The sequence below is a fragment of the Centrocercus urophasianus genome, unplaced genomic scaffold, assembly GCF_019232065.1.
Source record: "Centrocercus urophasianus isolate 14NV4802_14NV808 unplaced genomic scaffold, USGS_Curo_1.0 seq_13, whole genome shotgun sequence".
Classification (NCBI taxonomy): Eukaryota; Metazoa; Chordata; class Aves; order Galliformes; family Phasianidae; genus Centrocercus; species Centrocercus urophasianus.
In genome coordinates this window covers 29,602,314-29,629,380 of record NW_024884475.1, presented here as the reverse complement: position 1 = coordinate 29,629,380, position 27,067 = coordinate 29,602,314, and the positions used below count along the sequence as shown (strand labels likewise).

The 27,067-nt window shown below is 36.3% G+C and overlaps 1 protein-coding gene across 7 annotated transcripts in view; it reads left to right on the top strand.

Moving 5' to 3' along the window:
- The window catches only part of BANK1 (B cell scaffold protein with ankyrin repeats 1), a 131,368-nt gene that overhangs the window by 19,682 nt on the left and 84,619 nt on the right, over positions 1-27,067 (top strand). For all 7 annotated transcript variants that reach the window (XR_006167536.1, XR_006167539.1, XR_006167538.1 and 4 more), the window contains 4 exons: positions 15,140-15,288; positions 16,740-16,878; positions 18,884-19,026; positions 26,378-26,498. Coding sequence is in view for 1 of the 7 variants with exons in the window: in XM_042811425.1 (XP_042667359.1) it covers positions 15,140-15,288; positions 16,740-16,878; positions 18,884-19,026; positions 26,378-26,498 (552 nt within the window). In the remaining 6 variants the exon portion in view is untranslated. The remainder of the gene's footprint in view (positions 1-15,139; positions 15,289-16,739; positions 16,879-18,883; positions 19,027-26,377; positions 26,499-27,067) is intronic.

The following is a 27,067-nucleotide window of genomic DNA, read 5'->3' as shown; positions in this document are numbered from 1 at the left end:
GGAAAGGCTTTTTCCTTTGGGTTTAAAATGGTTTGCCAGGGGTCATTGAGTATACTTAGATTGGTTCTCCTTTGAAACAATTGTGTGGTTTTCTTCTGGATTTGAATTTTCTGTAGGTGACTGTTGTCATTAAAGGTAATTCTCTGAACGTAGAACATTGAGAAATATTTTTATTCTAAGGTGGCCCAGTGTGATCTAGTATTTTAAATTAATTTCAATAGCTTTCTGTACTGCTGAAGAAAACAGAACTGGGAGACATTTTATTTATATTCGACCTTTCCTTTCCTTTATCATTCCTCCCATATATCTTTTGTCTGCTGAAGTGTGTACACTTTCTTATATTACATGGACATACCTTTCAATGCATTGATTATATATCCTCACATATAAAAGTTTAGGCTAAAAACATAAAATATATATATTTGTGATCCTGAAACACTTGTACTTCAAATTCAGCCTGCTTGTGTGTTTAAGCAAAGGAATTGTAAGTAGGTATTTGCACCTAGTAAGTGTCCTAAATTCCTCCAGCAGTTATTTGCACCTTGGTATTGACGATGCAGGAGGGAGGTCAAATACATCTAATACAGATATCTTTCTGTGTCACTATTTCTAAAGTATGCTGGCATTGTTATGAGATTTTTGTGGTGAGACATCTCACTACAGCTCATTAGTCTGCTTGCTGTTTTATTGTTTGCTAACTGTTCAGAGAAGACTCTTGTCACTTCCAGTCTTTTCCCTAAGAAGGGGTAGGCTCTTGTGTGTGAAGATTAACTATTTCTATAAGTGTTGAGAATTTCTCAACAAAACTGCATGTAGCCATTCATGTCTGCTATTGTATCAAAAAGTGGAAAGGAAGTACATTAATTAGCATAACCCAAATAGAAAAGTAGGTTCGGATTCTTTGACAGCCTTGGGAACTTTCTCAGAAGGAATGCTTTTACCTGAGACAGCAATATGCCATTAATTTCTGCCTGCTAACAAGTAAATATTCATACCAACACGCAGTTCTAATTACCAACAAGAGCATTTTGAAGAAAGCTGCTTTTCACCTACCCAGTAAAGTATAACTGGGCTGCTGAGATGGTAACATTTTGTATTTGTCTGTGGTATACATAGAACAATCAGGCTGGGAGCTTAAAATAGGGCTTAACATACACTAAACTTCAGCCCACCTCAAATATGGGGCTAATTTCCATTGTGCAGGTCACAGAAAGAAGAAATAAACGTTTATGATATCTATCTCCTGTTTCATTGTTTTGGAATTGTGCCAAACTTTGAGTATAATGTTTGAATACTGGAGAAGTAGTTTACATTTTGAAATCAGTGCATTTCAACTTCTGTAAAATCTTGTTCACGTTAGTATTCAGAAGTCAGTGATGATGACAGTGTGAATTTCCGTAGGCTGTCTTAGGACTTGTGATGTTGAATCCCTCATTTAGGAGGAAATTTCATGATTTTCACCTGGATTTTGTACTGACTTGAAGTCTACAGAGAAATGAAACTGAGCACTAGAACGAAGCAGAGTCCAAAATGACTGATTTTTTTTGTTTGTTTGTTTGCTTGCTTGTGAATAGGATGATTTTGTGCATTCAGAAACTAAAGCCAAGCTTGTAAAGATTTCTTGCATGAACACATAGGATTCAGTAATTGGACCGAAGTAGGTGATTCTGGCTTAGCTTACTGCTGGGAGAGTCTTCAGTAGAAGAGACCACAGAGGTGTGCCTTTTTCTTTCTTTTCCGACTTACCTTCTTGAGATGTGCTTCTCCATTTACATGCAGAGGTATCGCTGTACCACTGCACTGATAGGGCTGTCAACAAAACTCTTAAGTGTTACTGTCTTGTTTCATACGGCACCAGACCATATTTCAAACCAGAAGAGAAACTTTAGTAGCATCCTGGAGTTGTCAACCACAAATAGGGTCTTAAGAATGCCTGCTGCTGCCACTTAAACTTTTCAACTTCTTTGTTCCTTCTTATATTATTTCTACCAAATCCAAAGATTTTATTTATATAATCTTGCAGCTCAAGTTTCAATCTGTCAGCCAGTCATAGTGACTGGAACACTGGATACTGAGATATGTATCTCATGTAATGTCTTTCTTCTAATTTAATGCTAATTGGATGAAAATTGCTTACGCTTGGTAAGGTGAATGCACAGGTATCTTAAAAATGAATATCTTTTAATGACATTTAAGACAATTTCATACAGTTTATTTTACTAATAGAAGTCAAATTCATACGATATAAGAATTGCTGCTGCAACATATGCTCATTTAAATCAATGTACTGTAATTTTACTATTATTTATTTTTATTGTACATTTTTTCACTTTAGAAAGGAATTAATGGTTTTATCATCGTTAATTTGTTCCTTAAAGGTTTTAAGTGAATACTATGCAAATTTATATTTTTTTATTGCAAAGCAGTCCTCAGTCTGTACTTAGTTGCAGTTGTGGAGCTGTTTCTAAAGCTTACAGGTAATTTAGATTTAAGATTTCCAGTACATATTTTGCCATGTATATCTATAGTTGTACATATTCTTAAAAGAGTATATTGACTCTCCTCTGGTTTTATGCTATGGTTACCTTTCACAATTATGGAGAAGTTATTACTAGAAGGCATTTGGGAAAATCCTCTGGAAATGGCTTCCTTGTGTAAGTTTTAGTGTGCAAATATTGTTGTAACATTAGTGTTTTGTCGTTTAACCTTGATGTATTTCCTTTATGTCAGCATCAGTATCTTGTAAATAAGAGAAAATAATCCTTGTATTTTCCTGAATTGACAAAGGAGGAAAAAAACCCAACCCCCAATACCTGAAAAAGAAGCATGGCACCATTTTAAGTTCATATTGAAAAAAATCAATATAGGATAGCAAAAGATGACTTTTAGATACAGGGTGAGATTTTGCGCTTGGTGGGGCTTCTCTGTACAGAGCTGGATACAGAAAATGTTATTGCAGTTAAATGCTTAAATGTTCAAAAGTCAGAAATTTGTAGGTAGAAAGCAGACAGTTGGATTTTTAATTTGGTCCCTTGTTCTTATGTACTGATTGCCTTTAATTACTTAAGTGCCTTTTTTTCCCCTTCAAGAACCTGTCCTTATTAATACACAGGATAAATAGTACTCAGTTAATTAGTAGTTATTTGAGTCTTTGTTTTGTGTTTGAGTTTGTGGTTGCATTACTTATGTCACTGAAGGGCATTTCTGTGTGATTCAAATCCTGTTGAGAAAACAGAATTATTTACTAATGTTATGTTCTGTAAAACTTATTTCTATATTTTGAGTGCTTTTGGTATGGTTGATTAGGTCACTATTTAATGTACTTGTATTTAGCAAGATTAAAGTGAAGCATTTCTTCTGGTATTTACTACTTTGAGGCCTGACTCTTCATAACACTGAAAGCTATACAATACTTTTTAAGTCTGTATTCAAACTCCCCTTAATTGCAGGTGTATTTGTGACTGCTCAGATGATTGCAGATTGGCTGTAAAACTTTAAGATATCATCTGGAATTTCATCTAAAAAAAAAAAGGGGGGGTTGTAAATAAGTATGCAGGCATGTTGCAGCTCAGTTCTGAAGGGTCAGGCCTCCTTAGGACTAGCAAATTATTAGGGCCATTAGCGACACATACATCAACATGATGGAGAGGCAAATGGAGTTTATTGCAACTAACCAGCAGTTTATATTTCCTACGTGCTTCGTCTTCACCCCTAAAGAATGCGTCATAAATCCATCACAGAGCAGGGGAGGTCCTGACACGTCACATCCCTGTGGGGTGCCTCGCTAGCACCTACTACACAGGCATTACTTTATTTCTGAGGTTCTACACTGCTTATCCATTTGTTCATTTGAGCAAAATGAAGATTCTGTAAAACAATGAATCTGACAACAGTGACCGTGGCTGTCCTACTACCAACTCTTTACAGATAATGAGTTTGAATTCCCTTTGCATTTTCTGAAGAGTTGTGGGTTTATTTGATTAAATGGTACTTGTTCCCTTACATTTTGTCAGACATGAAGGGCAGTAAACTAACCTTACCATAGTGTACAGCTCTGTAGAGGAGCAAGTCTTGTTTTCAAACATCCACTTGCACATCTATAGAGATGTATTCCCATGAAGAGTGTGGAGAGAAGATGAATTTAATCAGGGCGTCTCCGTTTTCCTTGAATTTCAGAGTAGAGAAAAAAGGAAGTCCCTGGAGAGCTTTTGTTTTCTGTTCCTAAAATTTCAAATCTTGCTTGCTGTGAAAAGGAAGCTAACTAGTCTGAAATTCCAAATAGAACAGTTGTACTGACATCACACTTGCAACATCAGTCACTGTCAACCAGTAACCAGGAGAAGCACTGCATCCACACTTCAGCTCCTATTAGCATTTGCCACTGTAGTTTGTTTACGTTTGTCAAGGCCAATAAGGAGTCTCAATGGGGAAAAAAAGAAGGGAGAAATCTCCGCATATTGAGTAAAGAGCTGTGTTATGCGTTTTCTGTCCCAAGTTCTTAAACAGCTTTATTTCTGGGTTGACGCCTTCCTGGGGTATTTTGACTCAACACTGCAAGTTAGTGCTTGAAACAGTCCTTGTGAAAACAAGTGAAAGTTACCTTGGAAATCCTGGTATGGCAGTTCTGTACTGCTGGATTCAGATTACTGCCTGGGAATCTGTCTCCTGGGCATGGTGTCAGGGTGCTACGAGCTTACTGGCTCTTTCTTAGTAGCATGAATTCAATATGCATGAGAGTGACCTTTGGCATTTAGGATTTCAGCTTCTTCAAGTAACTGCATGTGCTTTTAGATACTCCAGTCATTCCCACTTACCCTGGTTTTGATCACAATGCAAGCCAGTCTTTGGACATGTGTCTTGGAAACTTCTGAATCACAGAAACACCAAGGTTGGAAAAGACCTACAAGATCATTCAGTCCAACCATCCACCTATCTCACTAAACCGTATCCCTCAACACCAAATCCAAACATTCCTTGAACACCCCCAGACTCGGTGACTCCACCACCTCCCTGGGCAGCCCATTCCAGTGCCTGACCACTCTTTCAGAAAAATAGTATTTCCTAATGTCCAGCCTAAGTCTCCCCTGGCACAGCTTGAAGCCATTCCCTCTAGTCCTATTCCTTCAACCTCCCTTCAGGTAGGTTGAGGTAAAATTAAACTAGCAAGTGCACTTGAGGAGCCCACTGGTTGCATTTCATCTGCTGACAGGTGTGTGCCTTACAGGTTCAGACTAGAACTAGCTGGAAATAAGTCTTTTTGAAATGTGTGCAATATGAAAGTATTTCCAAGCATTTCTCTATGCTAAACCATCTCCTTTTGGTCTCACCTCAATTCCAGCAGTGGCTGTCTTGACATTGTAGCTGTACTGGTGTGATCTCTAGCAGAAAGCTGTTGTGAAGCTGCACTGCTTACCTCTGTAGACTTACTGTCAAAATTTCTAAGGATGCCTTTTTCAGTCCTGTTCTGGACGGTCTGTGGCTCAGTGCACTGAAAAGGTTTGTTGGTATAAAGAAGGCTTTTTGTCATTACTGGATCATCATCTAGTTGCTTAATAAACTGACATCACTGTTCCTTTGATTAATAATTGGGATGCCCAGAAAAATGACAGTATAGAAGGAAACAGAAAACAGAACTCTAAGAAAAAAAATGTGGAGATGTTTCTCTAATTCCTATTTTAAATCATGAGGCGTCTTTGTATGAATCTTCTTTTGCTTTTAAATAGAAACTTGAAGGGAAGCTTTGAGTCCAAGTTTTCCATCAACTTGGTGATCAATGTTGCAATAAAATAAATTGAACAAAAAATCAAAACATTTCACTTGAAATTTTCTTCTGGAATTGTCTGGACTGCAGTTCTCAGTCAGCTTTTGACAGCTATCTTGATAATGCTGACTTCAGAGGGGAAGGCACCCCAGAAAGAGACATTATTGCAGTTTCTAAAGTTCAGCATGTCAGTCTTTTCAAAGCAAGAAACATATGATGGCAACTGCAAATGAAGCAGTGTTAGTGCCATGTAAAAAGTATGTGAACTTTCAGAGGCAGGATTTGACTTTTGATGAACTGTTAAAAAAAACATATCCTGTGACTGCTTCTCTCTAATAAGAAAGTATGTAGTGCTAAGTTGTATACATGGAGCAAAACAAAAGTGACAGTATCAATAGAGAAATTATAAATCAAGGCACTATTTTTTTTCTGGAACCCTACAATAGCATTTTACCTAAGATCTTCAGTGGAGTTTGGCTTGTGGAAAGCTGAAGTGTGTTTCTAGTGTACATGTATGCAAAAGTAGAGACTAGCTGAAAAAAGATGGAATTCAGAGTTGTTTCAGAATTAAAGTTGAGCAGATTAGAAGTATGATGCTTAAACAGGAAATTTAGAGCAGCAAGGGTGGAAAGAGCAGTGAGTGGTTGATAAGACACTAAAATATATATATATATATATATATATATATATATTCAATAAAACAAAGATAGATGAGGAATCAGAAAGCACTAACAATCTGTAGGAACTGATTGACTGAAGTAAATTGTGCAAGGCCTTGAGGGGAAAAGGTCAGAGAATATACTGGAAAATGGGAAAACAATATGGTCACTGAGATCCTTTGGGGGAAATATGAGCTACAAGCAGGTGTGAAAAGAGTTTATTTGCTAGTGTCTGTGAATGCTGGAAAAGATCCAGTTGTGGAATGCTAATCACCATGATATGAATTTGTGAGGGCTCATTCCTTGTAGGCTGTAGCTGAACAAGTTAGTTCTTTAGCCACTCACAGATATTACATATGTATTTCTGGTTTTGTATTAAAAAAAAAAAAAAGTTAACATTTTTATTACTAGGCAGCTGTATTTTGAGCAATTCCTTTGTGGTTCCTTAAGAAATCTGCTCTTCAAATAATCATTATTTTTTCAACTTGTACTAAAGTTGGAGAAGTGAAGCAATCTTACTAGAATCTGAGTTAGTCTTGTAACTATATAGCTTAAAAGTACAAATACCTTATGTTGAATTAACAGTCATAATTTTACCTGCAGAGTAAGACTAGAATTGAATTTAAATACCTGTTAGTTGATACTCACATTCAAAGGATGTTACCCTTCTGTTAAACAACTTTTTCTTTATTGCAGTTTGCCTTTAAGGTAAGGTTTGTGTCCTGGTGCTTATTAACTGAATGATTAGAGGTGGACAAACTGAGCACAGAAATCTGTTATTAATATGCAGCAGTTGTCCACTCATCAAGTTTAGCAGCAGACAGTTTTTGGCCCTTCTTTCATCCCTTCTCAGAGGTGTTCTTAAAGCTAATATAAGCTTACTGTTACCTGTATCCTTAACCATTATAAACTGGAGGAAGCCCAGCACTTCATGACAAAATAGATGACAAAAGAGATGACTCTTTAAGAGTTATCAGCATACTTTTGCTCTGCTGCTCTTTCTTACAGTGTGATCAGAAATCCTGTTTTAGTAAAATGTGTGGGTTCTGACATTGAGGTGTAGGATTAAAGGATAGTATCTTAAAGGATAAAGACCTCAGACTTGCTTTCATATTCATAACCCTAACAGAAGAAAAGTAAGCGAGAGTTAGAAACAAAATGAGGTTTTCAGATGTTTGAAGTACTGTTCTTTATCACGTTTGTAGGGAAAAATGTGCTGTTTAGTCTACCTTATGGGTCAGTAAATTTGATCTGTTTTATATCAAATATGTGAGTAAATTGAAAAGTAACTTATCCCATAGTGAGTTGGTCTTTCTGACTAATCACACTTTAATACCAAACGTGTCTGGTGAGAGTCTTTCTGCTGACAGCAACTGTGGTAACATAACATGAGGAGACGCATGGTCTCTTTATATATGCAAGTCCTATGTAATTTTCAGGTAAAAAATAGCATCATCAAGTTATGCTATTTGATAAATGAGCTGCTGCAGTCAAAGTAGTTTCTGCTACCAGATTGATTTAAGAGATGCTGTAGCGTGGGTTGCCTTGTCATGTGTCAGTAAGTGTTTGGATACTATTAGTTATACTACGTATCTTATACTTTGAATCGGTTGAAGGCTGAGGATATCAGCTACTCTGTGTCTCTCTCCCCTCCACCTCTTCCTATGTGGCTGTTACAAGACTATTAGTTTTATTACATTTCAGCCAAATTCTTACTTGAATTTTGATGTTTGTAAAGGATTATTCTTCATCAAGAGAACAGCTTCAAACATGGTCAGAAGGGTGAAGTTTGGCTGTTCACTTGTAGTTCCCTGAGGCTGGTGTTTGCAAAATCTTAAAGCCTGAAATCTGAGGTTTTGACCTGCCTGCTAGTTGTGTTTCCCTGAACTGTGTCTTAATTTGAGAAAGCTCCCCTTTATCTGTGTTCTTTTATATCAGTGTAATTCAAAATGTAGCTGTATGCCACTTCCAGATCCAAGGTTGTTGTGCTCTTCGGACCAGGCCAAATGTATGAGGCTTGGAGTTTAGAAATAATAGGGCCACCAAGCAGCTGAAGTTGCAGTGCCATCTTAAGAGACAAACAAGTTTTAGAAATCTGCTCCCAACATTGGAGGCCTCTATCAATCCTTGTATCTTCAGTGTTAACTTGGGTCAGCAGCTCATCTCTGTCATTTTTGTTGTAGCTTCGCGTCTTGGATTTTGGGCAGCATTTGGTGCTGTATAATCCATCAATGAAAAAGAAATGAGATATGTGTGCTGAACCACAGAGAAAAGGAACAAAAGTCCCATGTTCTTACAGTAGTAGAACTCCAGTAAGTGGAAGTGGATAGATGGGCCCTTTAATAAAACATTAGTCTTTAATATCTGAGAACTGTTGGTGCATGCAGAGAGGCAGACTTCAGACTTTAGTTTGGCTTTCCCAGGAGAGGACACAGGATGAAAGCATGCGGAATGTAGAAACTGGGAATAACAGGCTTGGGCTCCATCAGCAGTTCTGTTCAGTACCTAAACGACCTCAGGCAAGTAGTTATTATTTCCAAACTAATTGGTGTGCCTAATAGCTTAGACACTTGTGGAGAGTCTTACTTTGTGCTGGCAGAGCAGTCATATTCTTTGTGTGCTGCTGCAGCAAATGAGTACCATAGGTCTGATTGCACTAAAACACATGCACAAAAAAAGAGGCTTAGTCCTAAAAAGCCTTTAATCTAAATGTATGCATCCAAACTGAAAATACTGATTACTGAGTTTGTCAGACCTTTTTTTGCTAAGCCACAGACCAACTGGGAGCTAGTCACAGTCCTATGTTGCATCTGAATATACACTAAAATCGTATGAAAGTTAAATATACAAACACCTTCAATTTCATACAAATTAGGAAAAGATGACTGGGAAATCCACAGTAAATTGGCTTTTTGCTATTTTAGTAGATTGTTTATTTATTTATTTTTTACAGCACGTTTTTTTTTTAGTTTGTACTTCACTTGCAGTTTGGGTACACCAAAGACAATTTCTGTGTTGTTTAGATGCTTTTATAAAGAGCCTCCATCAGGCTACAGCTGTATTGGGATGATAAATTATGTACAAAACCATACCTGATTAATACAAAAAAGATGGGTATGTATCCTTGCAATCTTTGCAATCAAATAAATCTTTGTCTATGTGAACATAATGAGGAAGAAAACAATCCAGGGATTACTCTGCTGTGGAATAGAAATAGACATGAATGTATATTGCAACACCATAAACTGCTAACATGACACAAACACATTTGCAAGAAAAAATTTTCACTATAAATAAAGTAGCGACCTTTTAAGAGTCATGGGCAAAATAGGCCAACTCACAGAAAGCTGCTGTTTTTGACAGGACAACCCAAACATGGAAGCAGAAACTGGGACTGAGAATGATTTTGAGAAAAACAAAGGTAACTGTCAAAGTATTTGTAAAGGAGAGATGATTTAGCAAAGAGAGAAATGTTATTTAACACTCATTCAATAATGAATACATTTACCTTGGTCTGGAATTTATACAGAAGAGAAAACAAAGGAAAGAAAGTCATGTGCTTATATGTTTGGGTGTGTTTAATCATTTTCTGAGACTTTAGAAGGCCTCTCTCACAATCAGTAAACGAAATCTTTTCAGCAGAGGAGAAAAGGGAATTTGCTTTGAAATTGCATCTTAGAAAGGATTTCTAGTAAAGATGAATAAATCTCAAGTTCACACAGCGTAAAACAGGCTCACTGAATGATGCCCAGCATGATGGATATTTGCTGCTGCCATGTTTCTCACAGCCTTTCTTGGATTGTCCATAGAGCATTTAGAAATGGCTTTGAATTCCTTCTCTGCTCAGTTCTCTGCTGAGGTCTAGCAGTGTTTAGAAACAGCCGTAGTTTAAGAAGATTAATTATTGTCTATAATAAATTTAGGGTGAATTGCAGGGAAATATGCAGTGCCTAAGTAATTTTTCTCTTAGTTTAGAGGATTACTTATTTGGGGTGTTCTCTTGTTGTTAGGGTGTAGTTGTTTTGTTTTCAGTTCTCATTTTTGCTGAGTGCTTGTGTGTGAATTCAAGCTTTGAAACTGAAAGGAAACCAATTTTAAATGAGTCTCTTTTCAATTAACCCTCATAGAATACCATGGGACCATCTCTGCCCATAACTAACTTTGTGCTGGGGTGTGATCCCAGAGGATGACTTGTTTACTTGCTGAATCTGGCTCCCTTCCAAAATCTTCAGTTTAATCTTTTGACACTGTAGCTCCCTGTCTTTTTTTCATCTGGCCACATATCCTTAATCACCTTTTCATTCTTTCTCATCTGCCAGACCTGACTTGCTCTTATTTCTCCTCTTCTTGTTTGTTGTGTGAGCACCTCGCTCAAGGCAGTTTCATTTTTTCAGCTGGCACTGCTTTAGCAAGAATTTAGAAAGAACTGAAATTCATAAAGCTAGCAGGTGTTCTGCTTTTGTAAAACAAACAAAATTTTAGCTGTAAAAATAATTCCACAGGTAACCCTTAGAAAATATGTAAGTCTTTTATGTTTGTTTTCTGCTATTTTTAATATCCCAGATCTGTCACATGCACAGTTAATTTGAAACACATAGCAAGTAATCAGAGACAGAAACAACGTACAATCCTTGTATAGACTGCAATAGGGAAAGCTAAGGACTGTATTTGTAAAGTTAGAATTCTTTTTTGGGGAGGAGTAAGATGTGATGTGGATGTTATTTAGAAGCCTTGGTGAGGCATTAGTTGTTGAATTGCACAAGAGAATAGAAGGGCTTCATGAAAATTTCAGTGCATGCGAAGGAATGCAATTTCAAAGTAGTTGAATGAATTTAGTTTGAAATGTGGAGTTGAAAGCAATAATGCTTTCCAAAAGATTTTGTGTAAAATATACCAAACTGATGTATTGAAGTTAAGCAAGTGAAGTAGAATCGAAAACATCAGTACTGTCCCCAGTTAAATAACTTGTAATAAATTTAGTATAATATTCTTTTATTATATTTGTCACATTTACTTAAATATGAACTTCAAATTAAGAGCAATCCTTTCAGTGAGGTGATCAGTGGTAGGTGTTTGTCAAAAGCAATCCTGCAAAAACAGCCTGAAGAGGATGGAGCACTGTCTTATCTATCAGATGCTATTTCTCCCCAGCACTGTCCTGAATAGAAGAGTATCATAGACTTTCTCATTTCTAGTTTCTATCTCACAGTGCTGTCTAAACATCTCTAGTTATTGTTAATAATTTCTTATACTTCAATCTTACATGAAAGTGTCCAATTTTAGTCATCCATTATTTCAGTCATTGCTGCTACATTTTAAGAACCTTGCAGATAAGTCACTAATATAAAAAGTTAAAAGAGCACGTTTACCAAGCTTCACCTATCCTTTAGAATAGCTTTGCTCTTAGATATCTTGGGATTGTAATGATTTTCCTTTTGTTTCTTTTAAGATGATCTTCACATGCAGTTGTAACTTTTTGTGCAACTGTTGTTGTTTTTTTTAAAGCCTTCGCAATTGATGAAGCTCCCCAGCCATCACTTTCTGGTTAAATTCAAAGAGTATTCCCAGTGAAGATGTCCAAAATTCAGGTGTTCAAAAGGCCTGTATATTGAACACCACCTTCTTCCTACAATAAACAAAAAAGATGTCTTTGTGTATGCTCCATCTGTATTAATAGACTCTTTTTACTGTGATTTTAAACTCTTACAAATGACATTGTTTTATTTAATGTTAGTAACCCATGCCTTGTTTGATTCCTAGTTTATTGGTTTCAGTCAGCATCCACAAGTAGCATTTTACTTGGCTGTTCCGCGTTTCTCAGCATTTTGGGACAGATGCAACCACTGGATGAAATCTGAATACTGGAAACCATAGTTCTAGAATTTGGTCATTATACAGTAGTTGATGATATAGATCCCTGTTATTCTTAGGCTGCTGCACACCATTTTTGTTGGTACATATATAATGTAGGCCTGATATTTTCCTCAAAGATTGATTGCTTATTTTTTTTTTAGCTAATGAATTGCTAACCACTTTCACAGTCATCAGGAGAATCCCTCATTCTATTAAATATCAAAGTTTGTGATACTAAAAAAAAAAAATCCACGACATTTCTTCATGATTTCTGCGAACTTTAGAGTAATGCAGTCCCAATTTTGACTGGACTGGAGTCATGGTAGTGTAGTTAAATGTCACTATACATAAAAAAATATAAAGAACAATTACTGTGGGAGAAAAATGTTATCCTAATTTGAATCAAATTGTTAGCGCTAGTGTTGACATCACTGGATGAATTATTGAGGATGTTTTAAGGTAGAATTAAATGCTGTCATTGTTGATCAGTGGAGTGTAGGCTGTAGAAATGCAGTTATCATGAACTTAACATAGATCAGAAGGTGTCCACGCAATCCTTGAAGAATGATAAATGACAGAAGACTGGCATCTTCGAATCCACTGCCTACCAGGTTTATTATTTGGTTCTTTCATTTTATCTGTCTGATAATGGAACGTTTCTTGTTTTGCAAGATTCCTTTGCATGAAGTGGCAGCAAAGTTTTCAGAAGCATGCATCTCATATGAGTTGTCGTCTGAAGCAATTTCTACATGCTTTGGTATAACATTTGAGTGAACACAGAATATTTCTGGAGTACGTGTTATGGGTGTGCAGGATCCTAGATACACAAAGCAAAAAACTGTCTTCCCTTCTGAGAAAGCAGCTCTTTCTTTTCTGGAAAGGCAGTGCTGAATAAAGTCTGATCTTGATAATCAGATAAATTAACATACTCCAAAGTATTTGGAGCCAGATTAAACTGCACCAAACTGTGTAGGTTCAGGATCAAAATAGTCTTTGCTCAGTTTAGTTTATTTCACTTTCAAAATAAGCAAAGGGAATTAGAAGTGCTTTAGTTCTGCAAATGTCTGCACATGGGCTCAGTGTACTTTTACCAATCTGAATTCAGTACTTTTCTGTACAGAGTGTATAATTCTGTACTTCTACACTGAATTCATAGCTTGCATTCAGAATTAGTTTACCTTAAAAGCATCATGATTGAAGGCTGGGGTAATTTTCATATCTGGTGATGAACACTGAACCACTTACCATAGGTGTTCACAGAACCTTTAGCTTTCTCACCAAAACACGGACAGATGATTTGTTTTTCTTCTGCAATCTCTAACAACCAAAACATATATCTAAAAACATTCTACGGAAGACACTGCTTACCAAAGTTTCTGTGCTACATTCCACAGCATAACTTTCTTTAACTGTTGCATTTCTTATAGAAGAAATTTATTAAAATTTATGTTTTTAGAAGCAAAGCAACACAGGTAAAGAAAGGGACCATTCTGTATCAGAGAAACTGATGTATTTGGGAAAATAAATACAAGTGAGAAGTGGGGAAGCTAACTGTAAGTTGCCAGAACTCATGCTGAATGCTAAGAGATTTGTGCTGCTTGAGAGTGCCATGTGCTTTGTGTACCTCAGTGACATGGGCTCTTTTGGAAAGAAGTCAAAATGGCTTTGCTTGAGCAGAGCCAAATTGCACCTGTTCTGTATTCTGCCCATTGCTAATTTATGTTAATATTCTACATCCATTTAAGAGGAAAAGATGTGCCCAAAAAGATGTGTCCTTGAATGTAATTGGCTGTGAGTATTCTGTAATTTAGAATAGTACAAGCTACTGTTGATATCTCTCAGGATGTTCTCTAACCAGCCAGTCAGTATTTTTTAACTCTGGACTGTTTGGGATGTTATCATGAATCTAGCTGGGTGACTGCAGCATGCTGGGTAATCCTAAGTGATTAAGAACTGCTGCAAGTCCTTTGAGATGGGTGGCAAAAGTGTTCTGTATGGACTAACAGAGAGTCTGGAAAGGGGTAGTAATGATGCAGCTGAGCAGTAGAAAGTGTGAAGAGTAGCTTTTCTAAAATATAGGCTTAGTTAGAGCTCTGCAGATGCAGCTGTCAATTCTTTTATATTTCCTCATTAAAACTCTGTGATTTGGTAAGGATTTGCTGTGGTTCTTGGGCATTTCCTGGTATAAGAAATATCTATAAGAATTTGGTCATAAACTGCCTGTATGGTTGGAGTAGCATGCCCAAACCCAGTCTATCCTGGACAAAAATATGGATGCCTTCAGATCTACCTTTTTGTTCATAAAGACAAAGACAATAGAGTCTTTGTGTCAAGGAAATGTCTGTCTGCTGTCATAGTTAGATGGACACATGCATTGCTTTCATGTAAAACATTTGTTTTCATAGAACCTTTCCTGGAGAAAGATGGGTTGAAATTTAAGGAGTGTAGCATGACCCTCCTGAAATACACGCAAAGCAGATAAGGTAAAGATCTCAGTTTATCCCAGTGTATGCTACCAGCAAGAGTTTACTCTACTGAAACAACAAAACTGATTGATCAACCTCATTGGTGACAGTAACCAGACTAAAGGCCATGTCTGCTTTGTCTTTATAATGTGAAGCATATAAGTAGAAGCTATTCACATAAATAAAGATTGCAGGATAAGAATGCAGAAACAAATCCTTTCTCTAAGAGGGAACCTTCCCTTATTTAACTTAAAGGAAATTTGGCCAGGCTTTGGTGTGGTGCCATTAATATGGCTCCAAGTGCACTGTGAGTTCTTGGATACAATGTAAACTGCATCGTTGCCATGTTTCATTCATGTGGAATGGTTAACAATATCCTCATTTCACCTTGTTTATTTCAGATTGCCAGGCTACCTCTGATGTTAACTTATCAGATGCCAGAGGAGCATCAGAAAAAGCAGATCTTGGTTTTGAAACAGAGGTACTTACTGAGACATTAGAAACTAACCAGGACTCAGTATTGGTGATTCCAGCAAGAATATCGTGTGAGGTAAGGTATTTGAATGCTGAAGTCTATGGGATGAAGGTCAATGTTCTTCTTTTTCTCATTTGTACTGTGTCAGTTTTGAAAACAAACCTCAGATAAATGTCCAAAATGAGAGTGCTTTGAGAATGCAGTCAGATTTTTTTGTTTTGTCTCACATCCATACTGGACCACCAGGTTTGCAAACTGAAATAGTTTTTAGCCTCAGAGAGATTTTATTTCTATAAGACTTGTTTGGTAGTTTGGGTAGAGATGTTATTGCCACAAGGACCTTGTAGTTGAAGAGGGGAGCATGTGACTGATGACTTTTGGAGGGATACAGAGCCTCTCTTTAGAGGAATACTTAGTGAATACATACATAGGTACTGATACCAGGTGAGTTACGCAATGAGTGGTTCTGTGAGCAAACGCTTTGCCTAATTCTAAACTGAAATCAGAAATATTTTTATATACATATCTAATAGGCAGAAATGTTCCTGTATGTTCTTTTCTTTTATCAAGGTTGCTGTGGGAGTATATGTGGGAATGTAAAAAAAGAATGTACTTTATCCAGCACTGCATTCGTTTGTGTAAGTGAATGGCCATGGTCAGATGGAGATTGCAGTGTACTTGAAATGTCACATATTTTGATTATTGGCTGTCAGAAGGCAGTTCATGTCAGCTCTCTGGGACAGGTTACAGCTGAATATCAGTAACAATGTACCATTTATACCATATCCTATACATATGTTAACAGTACGTTAGCGTAAGTCACTATAGTTTAAAACAGTGTTGCTGCTACTTGGAAACATTGAAGTGTGAACCACTGGGGGCAGAACAACTAACAGACTGAAGAAAACCGCTTCATCTCATGACTTGTTTGCTCTGTTTTTTGTTTTTTGTTTTTTTTTTTTTCTCTGCTTCAGTCTTGTTAGGACTATGTAATTTGCAGCAATAAAACTGATTTTATGCATCAAATGTGGTTTACAGACATTATTTCATTTATGAAATCAGTTAAGTTATAGCAGAGTAGCATTCCCCCTGCTTCAGGAGGCAGTAGAAAACTACTGGCTCAGGTTGCTTCCATCTTACTTCCCTGTCAGCTTGCTTGAAGAATTTAAGTGAGTTGTAAGTATTTCAGGTTCTCAGCTGAATGTCATTTTTCTAGGCTGTACAGTAGGATTGTCATAGAAAAAGGATACTTGCATCTGCATTTAAAATACAGTTTAAGAATGTTGTTAGGTAAGCTGAATTTAAAACACAAGATTAATGTTGTCATTTATTGTATATAAAATATTAAAGGATAACACTAAGATGGCAGAATATTTTGGTATTATGATATTTTTGCATGAAGGTACTGGTTTTAAAAAAAACAAAAACAAAAAAAAAAAAAACTTCCAACTTAAGTTTCAATTTGCATTTTACAATTTCAGTATAATTTTGTGAAGGACTAATGGAAACATATTTTAATTTTCTAGAACCCTGGTGAAATATTCATTTTGTTGAAAGATGAAATAGATGATGAAACCTTAGAAATTGAATTCATAGCAGATAATCAACGAATTAGGACACAGCCAGCCTCTTGGAATAAGAAGGTCAAGTACATGAAAGCATTAGGTAAGAAAAAAAAAATCTTTACTTTTAAGTACTCAAATTCTTTACTTCCTTCACTTTTTATAATAGTTTCACTTCCCACTGCTTTGTAGGTGTTTCCTGTACATGCGTTTTGCATACAGAACGTTTATTAATAATGCAGGGAGGCAAAGTCTTGTGATTTATGGGAAACTCGGTTCTATTAGATTGTTTTTGTGTAGTTAAATGACAGGTGGCAGTCCTAAAATGTCGTTGATTAGTCAGAGATTAAAATTCTCCAAAAACACTGCCATAAAATGGAAAGCTAATATTCTTTTCTTATTACTCTATTACTGAAATGTTTCATTTTATATCTAATGCAGTAACTTTGGTTAAAGTCACTCTATAATTCTTACTGGCATAGGAGTTATTTGTTCTTTGCTCCTTTTTCGTATTCATGTTATTTCTCTGTGTCAGTTGGATCTGCTGATTTCTAACAATTCTTTTCGACTGTTCCATATGTAATTTTAGTTGCCATTCTTCCCTGTTTTGCCAGGGAAATGATAAGCAAAGGGAAAACAAAGAACAACTTTTGTCTCAGGAGATAAGCAGTGCCAATGGGAGGCTCACACCTATACACTCATCCATTTGATGAGAGTTATGAATTAAAACATTTATGACCTGAGTAATCATAGTGTAGCTTGCCAGCCTATTGCATGCTGTGAATTCCTGGACAAATTTGCGTAATATTTTATATTATAACCATTGCAATACAGTGTTAGACAGGAAGAAAAAAATTATAAAGGCTTCAGGCTTCTTGGCACTGCTTTTGAGTAACTCTGTGGCCTGATTTTTTACTTAGACACCATGCATGTGCCCTGGGAATTCTTTAGTACTATGACGGTGAAAAGTCTGTTTTCGGAGATCTCTATGGGAATTACATCACCAACAGTAAATTTTCATTAGTAACTGGATTTCAGAGAAGAAAAGCTCAAATCCTCATTCATAAGTCTTACAGAATTCTTCTGTAAGAACATTATTGATCATGGTAAGGCTTCAATAGTGGCTGAAGTACTAAAATATGGACAGTGAATGAAATACTATGAAAAGCATGGCAGAGAGCTGCAGCCCACACTTTATTTCACTTCTTATATGTTTTTAACACTTTTCTATGTAGTCTTTGCTGTAAAATCTGGAAATATTTTGGAATAACTTCTTATACTGAGGGTCTAGCTAATCTAATGTTAAAAGAAAAACATTAAAAAAAAAAAGTTTAGGCACTTTCCATTTAAGTGATTTAAGTTAACATTCTATTCATTCAGTTTCTTTGGCTTTATTACTCTTCTCTGTTTGCAGGGTTGTCTTTTTTAGTGGGCAGAGTTAGAATTCTAAGAGAACTGTGCTAGTGCTGGTATGGTACAGCAGGATGCCTTGCACAATGAATTCTAATGAATTATAAAATGTATTAATAAAGAGGCCTCATGCTGCATAGACAGAGCAAGTCATACTTAAGTAACACACTGTACAAATGTCTTTGTATTGCTTCTTGCTTCGGCTTCTTTCTTTTGCTTTTGCCAGGTGAACAACTGGAATGGAAGTAATCAGTAATACTGCAACTTTCTGCAGTTTACTACCAGTTCAATTTTGAGAACCTCGTCTGCAATTAGAAAAATGTTTCAAAAGATGAATTGCAATTTGTAATTAATGAGCTTTTCATTATTTTGTAGACATAAGGAAGGTGATTATAGGTCATCAGTTCAACAAAGGGAAGATGGAAATTGGAAGTGTACCATTTTCATCTACTTTCTAACATGAAGCAATACAATAAGTCTATCTCACACAGATCTGCAGATATGTTTTTCTTTTGCCAGCTTTTTAATGTTAGATTGAAAGACAACAAAAATAAAACTGCTCACACTAACTCATCAGTGAAATGCAAATCTATACATTTTCTGTGATATTTTCTTCTGCTCTTTTATTCATTCTCTTAGATTTCTGGTCTGGGATTGTAAAATATTTTCAGCTACTGTTCTGATTTGTGTTTTATAAGATCTTCCTGCTGGCCCTGTATATATAAATGTCTACTGTGAGGGTGTCATTAAGACCACTGCACAGATTGAATATTATACTGCAGCAGAAGAGATTGAGCGCATCTTTCAGAAAGTAGCTGACCCAATAGCTTTTATTTGTCAGGTAAGTTGACTTTTGCATTAACTTAATGAAAAAAATAGAATGTAAGTGCCACTATGAGCTAAGAAAACATACACCATGATGTAAAGACATTTAATTGCATAGTAATTAATAATGATTCAGTAATAGCCTCGGGGTTAGAGGGGCCTGTCTCTGAGATGTCTAGCTCTAAACAAAGCAGGCAAGTGAAAACAAACTTTCCTATTTTGTTTTTCTCTAGAATGATACAAACATCTTTGGTACTGTATGTTCCCAATGAACAACATCCTGCATTACAGAGGATGAGAAGAGTAATGTAGCAATGTCTCTCTCCCTTCAGTGTTCTTTTGAGAATGTTCTTAAACCAGTAGAAACAAGTAATCTTAAGACATATTGCATTTGGACTGTTATTATTCATTCACTAGTAAATGGGATTTTTCTGGCATAGCTTGCACAGATAGCATCAAGTTGCTATTCATGTAGAGTTCATGTACAGCTGCTGAATTATCATTCATGTGGTTTGCTGGTTGTTGTGCAGATTCTTCACATATGTTTAGAAGAATTCAGGTTTTGAGCTGGATTTTAAATCAGCACAGCAGACTGCAGTGCTCTGCAGCATCCTTTGCCAATAGCACATAAAAAATAATAAGAAAACACTTATTTAAAAAGGGCAGAACCAGACGTATCATTTGTTGCATAGTGTGTAGCCAGAGCAGACTTGTGATGTCTGTATTTAATTGCAAAGCCAAAACAAAAATAATAGTCCCTGTTTCCAATGCAGACAGTCTCATTTTCCTGTGACAAATCTACCTTATATGCCACCTAAAGCATTATACACATTAAAAAAAAGATTAATAAAAAATGATGTATTGCATAATCTGTATTCTTTTCAGGATGAGTGTTGATTGTTTCTAAATACAATTCTCTTGGCTCTAAGCAAACAGGCCGTTGCACAGGAGGATAGTGTAACTCTAAATACAAGGACATTCTTATGATCTTTATAATATCAATCCTTGATGGGGCATTGAAGTAAGCTTCTAACAGGTTTATTTAAAATTTTATGTATAAGAAGCGTGTCCTAATGATTAAAAAATATAACTAGCGTGGAAACTTAGCAGGTGTGCTGTAGGTATCTATTTCTAGTGGAGATTAATTTGTCTTGTTCAGGAATCTGGCCCTTCATTTAACTGCATGCCTAATATTTAGTAAGACATATGCAATTCAAATTCTGTAGAAATGCAAACATAATTATGTGCAGAGCTATAGCATCAGAAAATACAACTGTAGTGTTATCACTATCAGGTATGTTTAAAAATCTGCATGCCTTTACTCATCTGAATAATAAGAAAGGATTTAAATGAGGAGGTATTGTATACCTCAGTCTTAATTTAATTATATTGACAACTGGAAAACCAGGTAAAATTTTCATACACGAGTGGGTTTTTTACAACCCAGACAGTATGATGGCTGCTTTGCAGGAAAGTACTCTAATGGTAATTCTTCTGTGAGTTTGCTGGAAGATTTGTCATTGTATTTAATGGTACCCACTGGGCCATGCAGTGAGGTATATTAACTGGCTGGGTAGCTGAACTATTTCCACAGACTTTTTAAATACTTTAAGCCTCCACGTAAACCTGATTTAATGGCACTAAGATACATTGTAAAGATGCAATTTACAGAACATGATTTAACTTAATCTTTAAAAACGTGTTCACACAAGGAAAAACAAAACCTTGGTACTAATTAGAATTCCCATCAAGTAGCAGGAGTAGTAGTAACTTTTATTTAACTAGAATAATTAAAACCTTTGAGACTATCAGCTTACTTGCAAAAGTATCCTGGGGAATCAGTGGTTTATCTATGCAAAGTAACAATGAAACACAATAGAAAACAAAATTAAAATAAAATAGAAAAGCTTACAGCAATTGTTGATCAAAGCAGTATCATTCTGTGGTTCAAATGAAAGTTCAAGATTTTCACAAATGCTTGTAATCCTTATTAAAATTCTGCGATACAAGGAAATTGCTACAGTAACGCATACCAAAGATACAATGGTTTGGTAAAATGCTTTCATTGTACTGCTGACATCTGCAGCAATTTTGAGGTGATATCAACTCTCAGACTGTTGTTCTCTTCTCCACTTTGGCCCACAGTAAAACCCAAGTAAGTAAACCGAATAGGCTTACAGTTATCTGTTCCTTTCACCGATGGTCAGATCAATTCATATGCCTCAGTGGGAGACCAGGAAGATACAGTCATGCTGTTCCTCTTAGTTGTTCTTTATCTTTAGGTAGGAATTAAAGATTAGTAGTAGTTATAGTTAAGAGAAAATGTGTTCTATGATTTTGCAAGTCATTTTTTGGGTGACATTCTTTGCTTCATCTGATAGATTGTAATTTTCTGTGTTCCTTATTCGTAAGAACCTATAAAAGTACTTAACTTTGGCAAGACATTTTAAACAGCCAAACAAATGTTGACAGTGTATGAAAATAGTAAAAATGAATCGTTTCTTTCAAAAAGTTTTGAAGAAAGCAAACTGAAGATTTATATTAATGTATGAGGAGTTGAGATTGTTATAACTGAATCATAATTCTGAACACACTTGTATCAGAACACATGGGGCTAGATATAGGCAGAAGGCCTCTTGCTTTTTTGTTCTCTCACGTTAACATTAGTTCTCCCGAGGAATTTATGTTCTTATAGTAACCTGTGGAACAGACTGTTCTTAAGTTTTTATAATTCATAAATACACTTTTTTTTTTTTTTAAACTTACAACTCTTCATTTGAACATTCTGCTGGATTTGCATGCTGTATTGATTTTTCTCTCAGACTTTCTACCAAGTGCAAGTGTTGATTAAATTATTAGTGTTGGGAGTTTCTTGGTACGTTCGTTAGGTTTTCAATAAAGGGAAATTCAGGTTGTATCCTTATTACTGAAGGTGATAGGTTCCTTTTAGCTTGAGTGACTTAGAATATCCAGAGAGATTCAGAAGATCTTTGAGAAACACTGGCTGGATAATAATACAGTTATGAGGGCCTATGATTTAAACAAACAAACAAACAAAAAACCCCACAGCTCAAAAACTTCTTGATTTTTTTTTTTTTTTTTTTTTCTGCTAGTCATCAAATAAGATTCCAGTTACAATGTTTATTGATAAAAAGAAAAATGAAAATAAACTGCCCCCTTTTCTATGAAAACTTAAGAGAATTAGCTGTATGACTCATGTGGAGATATTACATATGTACCTTTACCTGATCCGCTAAGATACTTCCTTCCAAACTGTTTTTAGTATTGCTATCTTCTAAGCCACATCAGTAGCTGTTATTTTAAAATGTTTATTTCCTTTCCTCTAAATATGAAATCTCTCCATATTCCATCTCTGGCTGAAGATGTAAGAAGTGACCTGCCTAATTTGAACCCTAACCCTTGCTCTCTGGTAGGAGAAATATATTGAAGTGCATATAAAGCAGTATCTGATACATAAGAACTACTGAAGTAGCTCATATTTATGTAAATGTAACCTTGTCAGTACTGCTAAAGCCAGTGAAAAATATGTTAATTTACTGTCTGTAAGCTATTTCAGTGGCACACATTTTCAGGACTCTGTTAGCAGTTATTACAGGATGTAGGTCATCTCATTCATAAAAGTAGCAAAATCTATGCTTGCTCTTTTCCTTTTTTAAGGAAGTTTTTGATGTGATGCCCCAGGTGTGATGGACAGCACTCAGGGCTGCTCTGTTCTTCACAGCTATATCCTATTGCTCTGAGAAGGGGGCAGGGGACTGGAGATAACATCTGCACCTGGGGAAGAGGTACTAGATAAGGACTGACTGCTGGTGAGAGCCCTGGGGCATGCAGGAGGACTAACATTGGAGGGGAGGCTTCTCTAGGCTTTAAGGCTTTGCCTTAGAGAGCATGGGAAGAACTGTCTAGAAACTTACTGGCTTAAATCTGAGTGGCTCCTGGAAAGAAGAATGTTCCCAAGGGTACACAGTCAGAAAAACAGCACTTCTTTTCTGCCGTAATTTAAATCTATTTTCAGATTAAAATTTGGGCTTTCTCAAATTTCTGTCTGGCTTGATGCTAACCCTTGCAGCATGCTTAACGTAACATGCTGTCCCACTCCTGATGGCTTTTCAGCATGGATTTGTGTAGTGTGTTTGGAATTTCTCAGGAAGGCTGAGGTCTTTAGACCTGTAGAGAATTGTAGAGGGCATATCAAAATACATAAATGCAGCTGTGGAGCAGAAATGAGTAAGACCTTTAAACTAAATTCCTTCCTGGTAGAGGTAGGTGATGACCCTTTCGATCATGGACCTTTCTCCTTTTAGCTGGGTAGGGCAGACTGGTCCTATTGCTAGTTCTGTGTCACTGTTACATCTGCTAAGTTACTGTTACTTCACATAACTAATGAGACTGCTTTCCCAGGTGTGAGATGCAAGGTATTAGCATACATATTTTTTTGTAACAGTTAAACTGGATTTTCCTATCATGTCTTTTTTGGAGCATAGAAGAGCAAATCTAGTCATTATGATTCAATTTACAAGATAGCTTTTTAAATCATGTGCTTGAGCCTTTAGATTTCAGATCCCTGGAGGTAGAGAAAAAAATTGAGAGAAAACTTGAAGCAAATTGCACTATGATAACCATGCGTAAGAAGGATGTGCCTGCCTTTAAATTCCTAGGAATGGATAGCCTGGTCATTGTAAGGCAGGATTGTTAAAGCATTAGAAATATATTTCTTATCCAATTTAGGCCCTTTTTGGAGGTCAAACATCCTGGTTTCAGAATCTTGTAGAAATTGAGCTCACTATATCTGGGTAAGCCAAGTAACCATTTATGACCTTGAAAGTTTTGCTATGAGTTTCTGAAATTGTATGCTCTTCTCATTTCAAGAACTTGCTCCATCTCATGTAAATTTGATTATCAAAGTTCAAAGTCAGTGCTATATGTTTCCAAGGTACTCCTCCCGCGGATTTCTGCCTGAATAAAAAGGGGAAGGAGAGGTTCCTTATCTGATCATATTTAAAGCGGTGAACCTTGGAAGGGATAACCTTGAGTGCTTTCTGAAAGGAGATGACTTTTGATATGCAAGACAGTCTGAAACATGCTCTGTTTGAAACTGCTCCTCAGGCATTTCAGGAAAGGTAGTTGTTGATTGATTTATTTTGTTCTTTTTTATTTGGAACAGGGAAATTAAAACTAATATTACAGATCTAGCTCATCTTGAAGCCAGCCTATATATTTATTCACTGAATGCTGGATTTTCTGCTATCCAGTTGCTTTAGTGAGTACCAGTGATTTTGAGCCTCCTTTGTGACAAAGCTTTTTCCTGTATGCTCATTTCATCTCTTTCCTATATTATCACTTGTTGTAAAATCTCAGAATGGTTTGAGTTGGAAGATATTTAATTCCAACTCTCTGCCTTAGGCAGGGACATGATCCACTTGATCAGGTTGCCTGAAGCCCTGTCCAACCTGGCTTTAAACACTTCCAGGATTACCTTTGTCCTAATCTGGTTTGAAACCTATTAAAATAGTGCCAGTGTTGATACTATGTCTAAAATATCTTCTTGGGATGAGAGAGTAGTGTGGTTTCCTGAGTTATAGTATTATTGTTCTTCATAATTTTTAAATATGATGAGACTATTTATGTTAATAGGCTTTTTGGGGGGAGGATGTAGACATTTAGTAGACATTTATGAGGTTTGCAATTCCCTCTGTAAACGGAATGCTCAGGTTAGGTCTTTATTCTAGAATATGCTTTTGGGAATTTCTCTTCTAGGAGGTGTTGTTTGTGTTTTTTTTCTTGTACAATTATTTTTTGGTTTGTTTTTTTTTTTTTTTTAGCAAGTCTGTATGGTAACAATTATAGAAAATATGCAATGTTACAGTACAGAAAGTGTGAATATAGAAATAAATAGATCACAAGTAACTATATGCAATGTTTTTTATATATCAAAATTAACACTTTATAGGAAAAATGAACAATCATTTTATTGATCTTAACTCCATTTCCTGCACAAACTCGTCACTAAATTCTGGGTCATTCATGTAGAACTCAGACTATTATCCATATTATCCTGCCAATGTACTCAACATTTTCTGATCGCATAGAAATTTTTCTTATTTACTCTTCACAGCATTAGGAATTAAACTGCATGTTCCATCAGTAGACATCTTTTCCCTTTTCCTCAAATTGTCAGCCATTGAATTTCTTTTTAAGTTTATATATACTAAGCATGTCTGCTGATACATCTGCTAGCAATCTAGAGTTTTCTTGTCCAGAAACACTTCAGATATATGAAGCAAAACATTGTAATGCAGGGTTACTGAGCAGTGTAAGCCAATTCCTTCGGAGTGCCTCTCTGCTGTTCCCGAGCTTCTTTTGATGCCCAGTGCAGCTTAAACTGTGCTAGCTCTCTAGGGCTTAATTCTTCCAGTTTGAATCCCTGTAATCACACTTCTCATCACACCAGGAAAAGTAGCATTTAATTATGACTACCTTGAGAGTAATTAGGAATGGATCTTGGCCTTTTGTCTAGACAGAATTAGGCAATCAAAAAATGTTCTCATAGCAGTCAGGATTTTGCTTGTCTAAAGACAAAGTGCTTAGTTGGAAGATCATCTAACTGATTGCTTGCTATCAGTTTCTTAATCTGTCAGCAATGTTAGCCCATGGCTGATGGAACTGATGCTGTTTGCTACCTGGCAAAGCACACAATCTTAGTGTAACAATTTCCAGTAACGGAGTGCTACTGTATTGCTTAAACCCATTCTGAATTACTGCTATAATGACTCCTTGAATTAATTGTTAACTGGCATCTGTCAGAACAGCTCCTGGGTTATTGGACCATGTTGTCATACAAATCTTCCTGTCTCTACCCTTCACAGAATCACAGAATTGTAGGGGTTAGAAGGGACCTCTAGAGATCATGTAGTCCAACCCCCCTGCAAAGAAGGCTCCCTAGACCAGGCTGAACAGGTGGCTGTCCAGGTGAATCTTGAACATCTCCAGAGAAGGAGACTCCACAACCACTCTGGGCAGCCTGTTCCAGTGCTCCGTCATCCTCACTGTGAAGAAGTTCTTATGCACATTTGTGCAGAACTTTCTATGCTTCAGCTTATGGTCATTTCCCCTTGTCCTATCTCCACATACTGCTGCAAAGAGTCTGGACTCATCATTTTGCCTCCCACACCATAGATATTTATAGACATTGATCGGATCTCCTCTCTATCTTCTTTTCTCAATGCTGAACAGACCCAGGTTGCTCAGCCTTTCCTTTGAATAATCTGATTCACAAGCAACCTGAGGATAAAGTTAAAATTGCATGTGCAACGAATGCAGCTTTTATTTATTTGTCTTTTAAACAGACTTCTAAGTTTTCATCTATGGAGAAGCTGGATAATGTTCTGACTTTGTTACTGGAAAACAAGATAGTTAGTTGTGAATTCAGCGCATGCCAAGGTGAAGAGCAGCACCATCAACAACCTCGTGAGTCCCTTCCTTTTCACATTGATTTTTGTTACTGCTGCAATGGTTATTACTTATAAATGTTAATAAGACAATCTTTAAATATTTAAGACTGCTGGTGAAGTGCAAAAATCCACGATAAAGACAACATAACCAAGGCAGAAATGGGAAAAAAAAGAATTTTGTAAACCCTTACTTCTTGAGTCAGTACTTACGTAATTAGACTTGTCTGGTTGTTTGATCAGCTTTGAATTCACATTAACAGCTTTTCAGATTAGTAAACTTATACTCACAGAGAAAATAGGCAACAAGAGACATGATGAGGTGGCTATACATTGTGTATGTATTTTTCTTCTTAATTTCTCTTTTGCAGTACTCAAACTTGGCACTCTTATTTCAAACTAACAGAGAAAATCAATTTTTTTTATTATTATTATTATTATTATTATTATTTGAAGAGAGTGTGTTGCTTTTGAACTTAAAAGACCGTTAGGCGTCGCCACTGATTTTAGTAACTGTGTAGCTTTAGTAACTTATTGGTTACCAGTACTTTATTCTGGCCAAAAGCTAATTATATTGTTGAAGTATAT